At 40.2% G+C, this 11,784-nt stretch overlaps 2 protein-coding genes across 5 annotated transcripts in view; one reads left to right on the forward strand and one right to left on the reverse strand.

Annotated features, from left to right (window-relative positions):
* hbs1l (HBS1-like translational GTPase) overlaps positions 1–3,557 on the reverse strand; it is a 7,991-nt gene extending 4,434 nt beyond the window's left edge. For both annotated transcript variants that reach the window (XM_016503836.1, XM_016503837.1), the window contains exons 1-3: positions 3,442–3,557; positions 2,633–2,698; positions 2,160–2,300 (exon numbers count right to left, since the gene is read on the reverse strand). In XM_016503836.1, coding sequence (XP_016359322.1) covers positions 2,160–2,300; positions 2,633–2,698; positions 3,442–3,484 — 250 coding nt within the window. In that variant the 5' untranslated portion in view covers positions 3,485–3,557. The remainder of the gene's footprint in view (positions 1–2,159; positions 2,301–2,632; positions 2,699–3,441) is intronic.
* A 5,787-nt stretch (positions 3,558–9,344) lies between these two features.
* myb (v-myb avian myeloblastosis viral oncogene homolog) overlaps positions 9,345–11,784 on the forward strand; it is a 10,322-nt gene continuing 7,882 nt past the window's right edge. For all 3 annotated transcript variants that reach the window (XM_016503839.1, XM_016503840.1, XM_016503841.1), the window contains exons 1-2: positions 9,345–9,528; positions 11,462–11,579. In XM_016503839.1, the coding sequence (XP_016359325.1) occupies positions 9,506–9,528; positions 11,462–11,579 (141 nt within the window). In that variant the 5' untranslated portion in view covers positions 9,345–9,505. The remainder of the gene's footprint in view (positions 9,529–11,461; positions 11,580–11,784) is intronic.

Genomic DNA, 11,784 nt, shown 5'->3' on the forward strand with positions numbered 1-11,784 from the left:
GGAACAATTAAGGCAATAAGGCAAGAAGTAGGACCCGTGTAAATATCGGATCAGCTTTCCAGCACTGGAGAGAACTGAAGGAGCGGAAGGCCTGCGATCGGACGCCGAGGTTGCTTTGTTTCTTCTCGATAGGTGAGTAACACCGTGTCTGCACCACAACAGCTAAAGTCTGTCTAGTACACTGGACGCGACAAAGCGACCCTTTGAAAATCATTTGAAATTTGCAGTTTTCTGTCAGGGATTTGTCGTGTCGCATCCAGTGTAGACCATAAATATGTATATATATCTATGGTGTAGACAGCATCACTGATTATAATGAGTTCCATAGTATTTTGTCGCGCCGCACCACTCGCATCCGGTGTAGACACGGTGTAACATTGGTTTTGCCTTGTTTCACAGAACTAATCATTGCCTGGGTTGCGTACGTATGTGTGGGGCGGAGCTATCAAAATAGGGGCGAAACCCTTTTGGGGTAGGGGCGTGTTTGTTTTGGTGATTTCAAAAGTCAACATTGGCTACCAGAAATCGCTTACCCCACCTTTAAGGAAGCTGGTTAGGCTGGTTTAATCTACCAGACCCTGATCAAACATTTATTAGATACACAACAGTGCAACACTTCAATAGGGAAACTGACAGAAACTAACCAAATATATAAGATGAATAACTATTTAATCTTCATTTCCACAAAATAAATAAATAAATATAAAACCATAGTTCTAACAAAAAAAGAGAATAACAAACTTCTCCGGGGGTGTGTGTGTGTGTGCGCTCACTTGGATGGGTTAAATGCAGAGCACAAATTCCAAATATGGGTTACCATACTTGGCTACGTCACATCACTTTTCACTTTAAATTACATATACTAACAGGAGCATTATACACCGCAGAAAATATGCATGTAATTGTCTTGATTAGAGATGCACCGATACTGAATTTCTCTGCCGAAACCAATAGCAGATTAGTCAAAATGATATCTGCTGATAATAATAGTTTGATTTTCTTAAGGAAATAAAATCTCTCCTAACAGATGCTGTTAACTACACAGGGAACCCTATCATTTGGCACATATACTAAAGGTTAAAATTAGCAGCAGAGCTATTATATTCAACTGCTAGTTATTTTCAGATATCATATTTACACTCAAATAAAAATTGAAATGTCTGTTTACAACTCATTTGCACACAGTCTTCATAAATACCTGTCTTCATGCCAGATTTATTCTAACACATATATAATTATAAGTAAAAAAGCTCCTCTTTAGTGTTGTTTTATAGCTAACTAATTAATTATGAACAGTGGATAACTTAGCTGAGGTAAATGCCACGTTAAGTGACATACTGTTCACAATCTGTTTTATTGACATCTTTCCGCAGTTGAAACACTGATTGAGCGATTACATAAGACATGATACATTTTGGTAAGCTATACTGTATCTTTCAACATACCTTCTGATGCTCATTCATGTTTATTTTGCACTATAACTTATAGTGGAAAGTGGAAGAGATTCACGCTCTGCACTGCTGCTTGAACTGAGGTGCAACAGCGATCTGTCACGACACATTTAAAAGCGTCAAAATGGCTCCAAATAATGTTTGGTGTAGAGAAAAACTGCAGATCTCGCAACCCTGGCTTGAACTACAGGTGATTCATAGGGTCAAATAGAGTCTGCTTTAATGTCGCTATTTTTAACTGTTAATGTTGTCACGTTAATTCTGACAGCCCAAACTTCAACAGAGAGATTTTCTTCACACACAGTAGGAGCTGCAGTCCGACACATTTTTTCCGCCGCCTTTTGATTGACAGTATATAATCGGCTCTGATCATCGACTGGTTTTGAACAATCGGCCGATGGCAAATAATGAAAAAAATAGCTTTTATCAGCCGATACCATTTATTGGCCGATACATCTCTAGTCTTGATGGCTATAAACTTTATATAAACTTCATTCTGGAAGTCTATAGTAGCAATAGGTCTAACTTTTAGACTGTCTGCCCTCTAAAATCCTCTGAGAAGTGGCATCTCTATATTCATATTCTCTATATTAATATTCTCTATATATCCTTTACAGCTCTACTATTAAAAATATATAAAAACTAGATAAACTTACTAGCCAGCTAGATGACTAGGTGACCATCTTAACCCATAAAGTCAGTGTGTACCTTGCTGTAGTGGGTCTAGTGTGCTTGCAACAGTGGGAGAGGTTGGCATCTCCTCTTCCTCCTCCTCATATTCTGCCTCTTCCAGGGTCTCTACATGTCGAGCCTGCCTCGAGTCTTGACGCGAGTAGATAAACTGTGCGGCTATGAAAAACATTAATCCACACATAAATCATAACAGACAAAAGTTAACTTAATCCTTATTATACAGTTAATTATTCAACATGTTAAAGGGTTCAAAAAAAACATACGCAAATTGCAATAGGTCATACAGTCAGTACATACACAGCCAGTAAAATTCATAGATTACTGGGTTCAAACCAAATCTATCAATTTAATCAAGCAAATAAGGCCAAAATTATATGCAGATGATAATTAAACAATCTTCCATTTAAAAATATAAATTACATTATTTATGACTTATCTAAATGACTGTGCCCTCATAATTATACATTTATTAAATATTAAACACAAACCAGTGGCAGGAGAGATGCAGTAGTCATCCTCCACTGACTGCCCGTACATGTCATCATCCTCAAAGTCTATGAACAAGGAAGAAATGGAGACAATTCTGTTATATTCCTAGTTAGTTAAAGCAGTGGTTCCCAACCCTGGTCCTGAAGGCACCCCAACACTGCACATTTTGCATGTCTCCTTTCTCTGACACACCAATTTCAGGTCTTGGAGTCTCTACTAATGAGCTGATGATCTGAATCAGGTGTGTTTGATTAAAGAGACATGCAAAACATGCAGTGTTGGGGTGCCTCCAGGACCAGGGTTTGGAACCACTGAGTTAAAGTAATCCTGCTGCATCTACAAACAGAAAAGCATTGATGGGGCCAAAAAAGCTTTGCTCAGTCAGCCACTCCACCTGAAGCAATGCAAGAAGAGTTATAAACAAAACTGGCAGTCAAAATGCACAAATACATGGTTGAAATAGAATAAATTTGTGATTACTAAGAAGTAAAAGAAACCAGATTTTATTTGTCTTATATAAGCTATATAGCTGATTTGTGTTCACCAAAATATAAAGAAATATAAAAGCAAGATGTAATGTAAGTGTTGGCTGTTTTTACTAATTACTAGATACTACTATTTGTGTTTAAAAGCACAGAACTCGTTATCAGGTGCACAGTACAGCTGTTACCATCTGAAAAAGTGGCAGGACAGCAGTCTGTCATAAGCTGCAGCACTGAACACTGGATAAATAAACAAGCTAACTAAGTTAGCAATCATACAGGCCTCCTTAGATAAAAGCGGTTAAATATCATATTCCCCAATATACCTTCGTCGTAGTTATAACCTCGGACATTCCTGTGACGGGACATTTTTTGTTCGACGGCGTTCTTTCACGTAAACACAGCACGCGAGGCAAGAAATCAGTTGTCAGTGTAAAGTTAAACATACGTCTCACTCGACTGCCGCCATGTTGACGGCCATCAGGAACAGGAGAGGCGCGCATGCGCAGTGAGAAAATACGCGGACTGCATTAGTAAATAGAAATTTTGATTTCTGAAAGCCTCTAAAACTCTACGAAGGAGATTCGAGATTAAACAATTATGTTTTTAGTGAAAGCAATAATTTTATAACTACAATTTAGACGGATATTATAGTTAACATGGTAAGTTTTGTACATTTTCATTTTGTGTATCAGAAAATATTTAGACAGATATAAATATATGTCTGCTGTAAACTTTGCAAAGTGTAGGCTAAATGAGACTTTCTGTTCTACAATGTGAATTATTTGGCCTTTATAACTCAAACATGAATTAAAACACTGACATGTATGACATGAAACTATGTCAAACTAAATTTATGACAAGATTAATTTTACAGTTGCATGACAGTTGGGGAACCACTGACAATGGGTTTTCCAAACATAGGTAGCCTATCTATAATGTGTATATGATTCACTTATTGTCATGTGTTTAATTTATCTTTTGACCTCCATAGCTGCCCAAGTGGAGAAAAAAAATCCCCTGTCAGGTTTATCTGTCCTAGGAACACAAGACTCAGCAGCTGCAAAACCTACTCCTGGAAACCACCTTCAATCTTCCTCCACCTCTCTGCTGTATCAGATTTTTTAGGATCTTGATCTTTCAGTTTCAGTTCTTAACAATGACCCTAAAACTGGGGAGAAAAATCAGCTTAGTTCCCAGGTCTCCTAAATGATCATTCATACTGGGTTGTAGGAATCATAAGGTGAATTATAAAAATATGAAGGAGGGGATATAGGAGTTATAGTTATGGTAAATTATTTTGATTACCATTTAATGTCCTGCAAGTCAGGAAAACTGAGGTCATGTATGAATGAGTTGTTCTGTACAGCAGGTAGTTACAGAGACATAATGAGAGAGATTTAACCACAGTCACTAATCTCATACTGTTTGTGCTAAATAGGTTTCATTCACATCTGCATGACATTTAAAACTTTGAGTACATGTCTAAATTTAGCTTAAAAACACACTCAGCACTGCAGATATACAGATGCTTCATGCTTTCCTAGAGTGACCCAGATATATCAAGTCTACAGAGTGGGTTACTTAGACATGGGTGGGAGGGGTTCTTTCCATGTGCATAAAAAGCAACCCAATCTCAACTATTTCACGAGGTGGTGATTTCATATGAGCTTGTACGATGTACTTTTTTATGGGAAAAAAATGAACGCATGAAGGTCCACCCCTATACCTAACCAGGAGTGGGGCATAAGCAAATTGTATGAAAATGTATGAAAGAATTCATGTGAATTAGCCATCAGTTTCAGTCATTAGCCATCAATTTGAAATCAGCAATTTTGTATAAATTTCTATTTCACAACTTCTAGGGAAGTTGTGGCCTAATGGTTAGAGAGTCGGACTCGTAACCCAAAGGTTGCGGGTTCGAGTCTCGTACCGGCAGGGATTGTAGGTGGGGGGAGTGAATGTACAGCGCTCTCTCCCACCTTCAATACCATGACTGAGGTGCCCTTGAGCAAGGCACCGAACCCCCAACTGCTCCCCGGGCGCCGCAGCAGAAAAATGGCTGCCCACTGCTCCGGGTGTGTGTTCACGGTGTGTGTGTGTGTTCACTGCTGTGTGTGTGCACTTTGGATGGGTTAAATGCAGAGCACAAATTCCAAGTATGGATCACCATACTTGGCCACATGTCACACTTCACACTTCACAATAAATTTCTATGATGCGATTCATACGGATACATATGGTTTTTAGTAAAAAATGTAAGCATGAAGGTCCACCCCTACACCATTACATCAGTGGGCCTAAGCACATTGTACGAAAATGTAGGAATGAGATTGTGCGAAGTCGTACGAATAAGCTATCCATTTGGCAAAATGTAAAATAATTATGAATTGCCATGAGAGTCTGTTGGAAAAAGAGTTTCAATGCATGAAATGGGTGGGAGGGTTTTTTTGTGCAGAAAAAGCAACCCAATCTAAAAATAAAACGTATTTTACAAGGTAGTGATATTGCACGAATTTATGCAATGTGATTTGTGCAGAAACGTGTGATAAAAAAACATAAGAATGAAGGTCCATGCCTAACCCTAACCATCAGTTCGAACGAAAATGTATGAATGTGATTGCACAAATCCATATGAATCAGCTACCAGTTTGCAAAAACGTAAACTAGTTGCGAATTGTCATTAGAGTGTTGGAAAAAGAGATTCAATGCATGACATATATGCATAATTACTTTGTGTTTTCTTGCTGTTGTTGACAAGGTAAACTAAACTAAGGTAGCAACTAGCAAAATACAAAACAGGACATAAACATTTGACTGGCCCATGATTCACCTCCAGTGTGGTATGTGCGTGTGGTGTGGATGTTTCATTCACTGCATTTTTCTAAAATGTGTTACCCACAGGTTGTGTTGTTGGCTGGGTATCATGGTGAGGATACATGGGAGGGATAGAAATAACATTCATCATTTTAATTAGGCCTTAAACACAGGTCAGTCTCACACATCATTACGTCTGTAGAGTGTATGTGGTGTCTGTTTCAAGACTGACTCACAAACATTTTGAGGTCACAAACATGCAATGGAAACCTGTGCACTTTAACATCATCACGCAGATGCACTCACATTAAGTGATCCTCCTTGTGCATTTGATGTTTCTAGACACATTTCAAGAGCCTCAGACATGTGTTTGAGTGGGGGACAAAAGGGTTGGAGATAGTGGTACAGTGCAATGAATCATCCAGTTAGTTACGGTGATGTCATAGGGCTTTACAGATGAGCAATGCTTTTTATTAATGCTATTTCATAACTAACTGCAATAGTAATGATGATATTAATAATAATATTATAATAACATATGAATAAAATAATACTCTTCGGTTGTTGAAATTTATTGCCGTTTTCCGGAATAATTCATTCTTATTGGTCAACCTTGGCACTCTGCAGTCAGATGTTTTGACTTATGTGAACAATATGAATCAAAATATTGTGAAGGTAGTTTTTTGATTCTGCTGGGCTTGGTATTAGGTTATCTACACAATGCAATTTATACATTTTTAGGGGTGGCTATTATAGTTGTGACACCACAGCAAATAGTGACATATTGTAGTTTTGATCTGTTGTGGAGTTTAGTCATAAATCACCTGCTACCTCATAGGGAAGTAGACTACGGAAATAAAATGGCGACTGTGTAAGTGTTTTCACTTTTAATGAAGCACCCCCGCAATAACCCCTCCTTGCTCTGCAGTGGAATGGATGGATGAGCGCTCTCAGCAAGCGCGCAGACACAACAGAGGCGCGATCATGACCTACGAGCTCTGCTGAGCACGTGAGCGTCAGTGGTCAGAAACAATGGCTCAAGCTGACCGATATGATAAGTGACGGTCACAATATGCCAACTAAGTGAGCGCAATGTGCAGACAACCTATAAAACAAAACATATAGACCACAACCCTCAAGAGTGTGTGACAGAGTGAGTTTGCTCCTCGATGATTATGCAATTACGCAGACCATCACATGGCAACAGGTTGGACATGTCGGAGAACTTAAACAAGCTGCACTACTTTTCCTTTCAGACAAATAACCTGACCGTGACTTTCAGTACCAAAATGTGCCATATGTATTGTGTAACATTGGTCCTGACGCTAAGTGAAATTATTAGCAACCCAGAGGTGGTACATTTATGGAAAAGGAAAAGCGAAAGTGATGTAACCCGATGAAAGCGAGACAAGTTTAACGAATAAATTATCAAGCTGTTTTCTGGGTAATTGGCTTTCCATAACTGAACACCTGCATCTTATGATTGGGAACTTCAAAAGTGCCGCAATCGAATGACGTGATGGTTCTGAAACATGTATTCGTTTATATTTACTAAAATACTCTACAAAAATATCCTGGCAGTGTTTTCTGCACTGATATTAAGCGTGTACTCACACTTGGCGTTTTGAACGCCCGAGCGCGTTTGACCCCCAAAGCCCGGTTCGTTTGATTAGTGTGAGCGCTCCGTGCCGCGCTCGGGTGCGGTTCGTTTAGCCGGCCCTGGCCCGGTTGGAAGAGGTGGGCCAGGGCGCGGTTCGGTTGGGCTCGGGCGCGATTCGTTTAGCCGGCCCTGGCCCGGTTGGAAGAGGTGGGCCAGGGCGCGGTACGCATGCAGTGTGGCGCGATTCGTTTAGCCGGCCCTGGCCCGGTTGGAAGAGGTGGGCCAGGGCGCGGTTCGGTTGGGCTCGGGCGCGATTCGTTTAGCCGGCCCTGGCCCGGTTGGAAGAGGTGGGCCAGGGCGCGGTACGCATGCAGTGTGAGCACTAACCGCGCCGGAGCACGGAACAGATACTATTTTGTGTGCGCTACTGTCATCATTACGACCTTAAACGTATTCTATTACTACTACTACACTACACTTTTCAATACATTTTATTTAATCAAGTATATTTAGGTTTATAATGGCTCTGGTTCTTACCTTATTGATGAACAGGAAATGTAGTTTGCGAGTAAAGCTGCAAATTATTTCATTAACCTCAGCTGTCTCCGTAATAATTTTCTGATACATACAAGTGAAAATCAATGCACGGCATAAATTATAAATGAATTATTATTAATTATTCGGCAGAATATTAGTGAAAGCGGTTTTCTCCGTTATCTCGCACATGACGTAAGCGTGCTCCGGCCCGGAAAGTTTAGTGCAAGTGTGAGTGCAGGCCAGCGGGGGAGTGGGGAGGGGGATAATCGCGCTCGGGCTCGGTTCAAGGCAACCGTGCCTAGTGTGAGTACACAAGCGCAATACTACTGCCTCGGACCATAAGAAGGATGGTGCAGTCCAATTCTTAAACAAATGACTCGTATGAGTCGGTTCTTTTTAGTGAATCAAACCATACGGCGCCCCATGAAGTCCGAGTGCCGAACGAATGACTCCTAAGAGCTGAATCGGGCTGAATCAAAAACAATGAATCAGTTGTTATCCTCATGTCCCACTCATAGACTGTATAAAGGTCCCACTGGAAATCTAAAGCATCGTGAAAGCTCGTGAGACTTCGAACAATCAAGTCAAACTAATCAATTTAATGGCTGGTTGTCCATATGAGAACGTGTTAAAGATTCACATTAAAAAAAAATGTAAACTGTAATTACTTGTATTTTATAGAAATTAATACAATGCGGTCACGTTTTTTAGTATTTATTTAAAATACAGTTAGTATCATTTACAGATTTGCATTTGTGGTGCTTCTAAAATGTCTTACAGAAAATCTGGGTTCGCAGGGAACACGTTTTGAAAGAATTGTGTTAAATGTATGTATTTGTTATACTCTGTTAAACTCTGAAACGATCTTAGCATTTGGCAAATAAGATAAGAATAATTTTGAATAATATTTTGTAACAGTATTTAATCTTACAGAGAATCGCACAGGACTCGCGAAGCAGAGGAATCGCGAAATTTCTTTACGATTCCGTCAGTCACTACAGCACAGCCTCAGTACCGCAGAGAGGATGCCCGACCCCTCACGCTCTGTTTCCCAAACTTTCAATCCCACTCAGAGTCCACATTGTCCTTTAAGAAACCCGCTGCCACCCCTCCCTGTCTTTTTACCTCGAAAAACACAATATAATTGTTCCAAAAGTACAACAGTGAACGATTAGCGCGGACCTCTCCCTCAAAAGGCGCTCCGATGTCTGAATAGTAGAGAGGTTGTGCGCATGCGTAGAACCCGAGGCGCCAAATTTAGCGGGAGGCAGAGTCAGCCCTAGCTTTGTCTGATGGTTCTGTTTACAATATCGCACACTCCGTAGAGAGCTTAATATCGGCACTTCCTCCTCGAAGAGGAGCTGACAGCACTCCACTTCAGCACACTTGAGCCGAGCGCACTCACCATCACCTCTACCCTCCTCTTGAACAGCGGGATGGCGAGGCGGCACAGACACAGGTGAGTTTTAAGAGTTACGCATTTTGATGATAACTTTGATGAGTGCGTGTGTTTCCTTATATGATATGATGAGACTGCGCTCCACAGCCACACGCGGGCATTTAGACACAAGACTTGACAGTTCGTCCTGACAACATTACATTTACTAAATGCATGCTCAGCAGTGGAGCGCTTGTATTAAGCTGAACTTTAACAAACGCACCCATCTCTCCGCGGAATAACGTTAGTTGTTTGTTCTGGTTGCGCCGCGCCGCGATGAACAGGTGGATGGCATGTGCGCTCCCCGCTCGCGCCCGCGCGGTGGTCTCGCGCTCGTGTTCATTTAAATGTTCATTCATTCACAGTCCGCTGGACAAGTTACGGTGAGATCCGGTACTTCCCCAAAAAATACACACTCGTTATGATTCAGAAACAATGGACGAGAGGCACAATGTCAGCGGCGACGTAGTGTGGTTGAAAAATAGCGGGCGATTGCAGAAACATCTCGGCTTGTTCACGTGTTATTTTTGTAACTGTTCATGAGTTGTTTATGGAAGTAGTTCAGCATTATAACGTTTGGATTAATTTTGAGATTATATGTAAACCGGATGGATTATATTCACTAATTTTTCTAAATCCGCCTAACAGTTGTCGGATTTGGAATAACTAGTATTATGGTCTTAAAGGGATAGTTCACCTAAAAATGAAATTCTGGCATCATTTACTCACTCTCAAGTTGTTCCAAACTGCCATGACTTTCGTTTTTACGCCGGACGTAAAAAAAGCAGATTTAGGGAGAATGTGAGGGTCTGACAGCTCGGTCATCGTTTACTTTTACTGCATCTTTTTTCATGCAATGAAAGTAAATGGTGACAGCGGCTGTCACCCTGCGTAATATTTCTATTTGAAGAAATATTAGACGGGATGAAAGAGAAAAGTGACCACATAATGTTCATTTTTGCATGCACTCTCCCTTTAAGTTAGAGCTATCATGCAGTTCATAAGCATGTGCTTTTGTAATAAATACTGATTTTTTTTTTAAACAAGCTCAGACAACAGGTTAAAAATGAGGCATTTGTTGTATTGGTCACATAAGATGATAGCTATAAACTGAGACTGATATTGTAAAAAAAACTCCTCTGAATACGGTTTTAGCCACAGCTTGACTATTTTGACAAATATTTAAATTCACATGTATAGTTAGTCAGCAACCCTAAATGCACACTAAAATGAAACTATCTATTTGACTATGTATTTTTTTAATTTCAGTGAGCTAGGTGCGTTTTGAGCTTTACATTTCCAGTTAAATACTTGTAGTCAAGGAAGTTAGCAATCATCTTAATCTTTTGTTTTAAGCACTGGCATTAAGGATAAAAGTGAGGTTTAAAAGTACATAAACACACATACACCTGTGGCACAAAAGCTAGGAGAACATTGTTCTCCACGTCTGCTTGTGCTCCATCCTGATTGGCCAAGAGCCGGCCAGGTGAGATGGTTTTGACAGTACCTGTGCAGGTCTGAACATGCTTTCCATCATGAAACAGTGCCAGTCCACACACACGCTCACTGTTTCTGTGGAAACCAAAAACATCAGAACAGGTTTCTCTGAGTGTGTCCCCCTGCACCCTAACCTGCCGGCTGTACTGGTTCATCAACTCTAGTTTTGTGTTGACTGTGTTATAGCTTAATTTTTCTATAACGCGTGATAGACGTATGGGGGTGAAAGGGTGTTTTTTTGTATGTCAACAACACATATCTAACATGTTCATGACGATTTGCTCCTGTCTTCTTTACTGTCCCCCACTCCCTTATTTCTTTTTTCCTCACCCTTCATGTTTACTTTTGCTGTTTGCACTATTTACCCGCCCCCCTTTGCTGTTTGCACTATTTCCCCGCCCCCCCCCCATACCCTACTCTTGTTATCTCACAATCTATCATTATCTCCCCCCTCCAGTGTTTACAGTAGCGACGAAGATGATGATGATGTGGAGATTTATGATCATGACTATGATGGTCCTCATGCCAAGACAGGAAAACGCCACCTCGGCAAGACACGCTGGACCCGTGAGGAGGTATGCTACACATTGCCTGGCTTTGTTTGAGTGTTAGTTTTTTAAAATCTAACCCCCTTGGGTCCATACTTAAAAAACAGAAATAAATGTAAGTAATCATTAATGATTTTTTATTATTACACATTAATAATTACAAATAAATTTTGAACATATATATATATATATATATATATATATATATTAAACATATATTAAAAAGTTAAAA

The sequence above is a fragment of the Sinocyclocheilus anshuiensis genome, unplaced genomic scaffold (assembly GCF_001515605.1).
Source record: "Sinocyclocheilus anshuiensis isolate Anshui unplaced genomic scaffold, SAMN03320099.WGS_v1.1 scaffold1658, whole genome shotgun sequence".
Lineage (NCBI taxonomy): Eukaryota > Metazoa > Chordata > Actinopteri > Cypriniformes > Cyprinidae > Sinocyclocheilus > Sinocyclocheilus anshuiensis.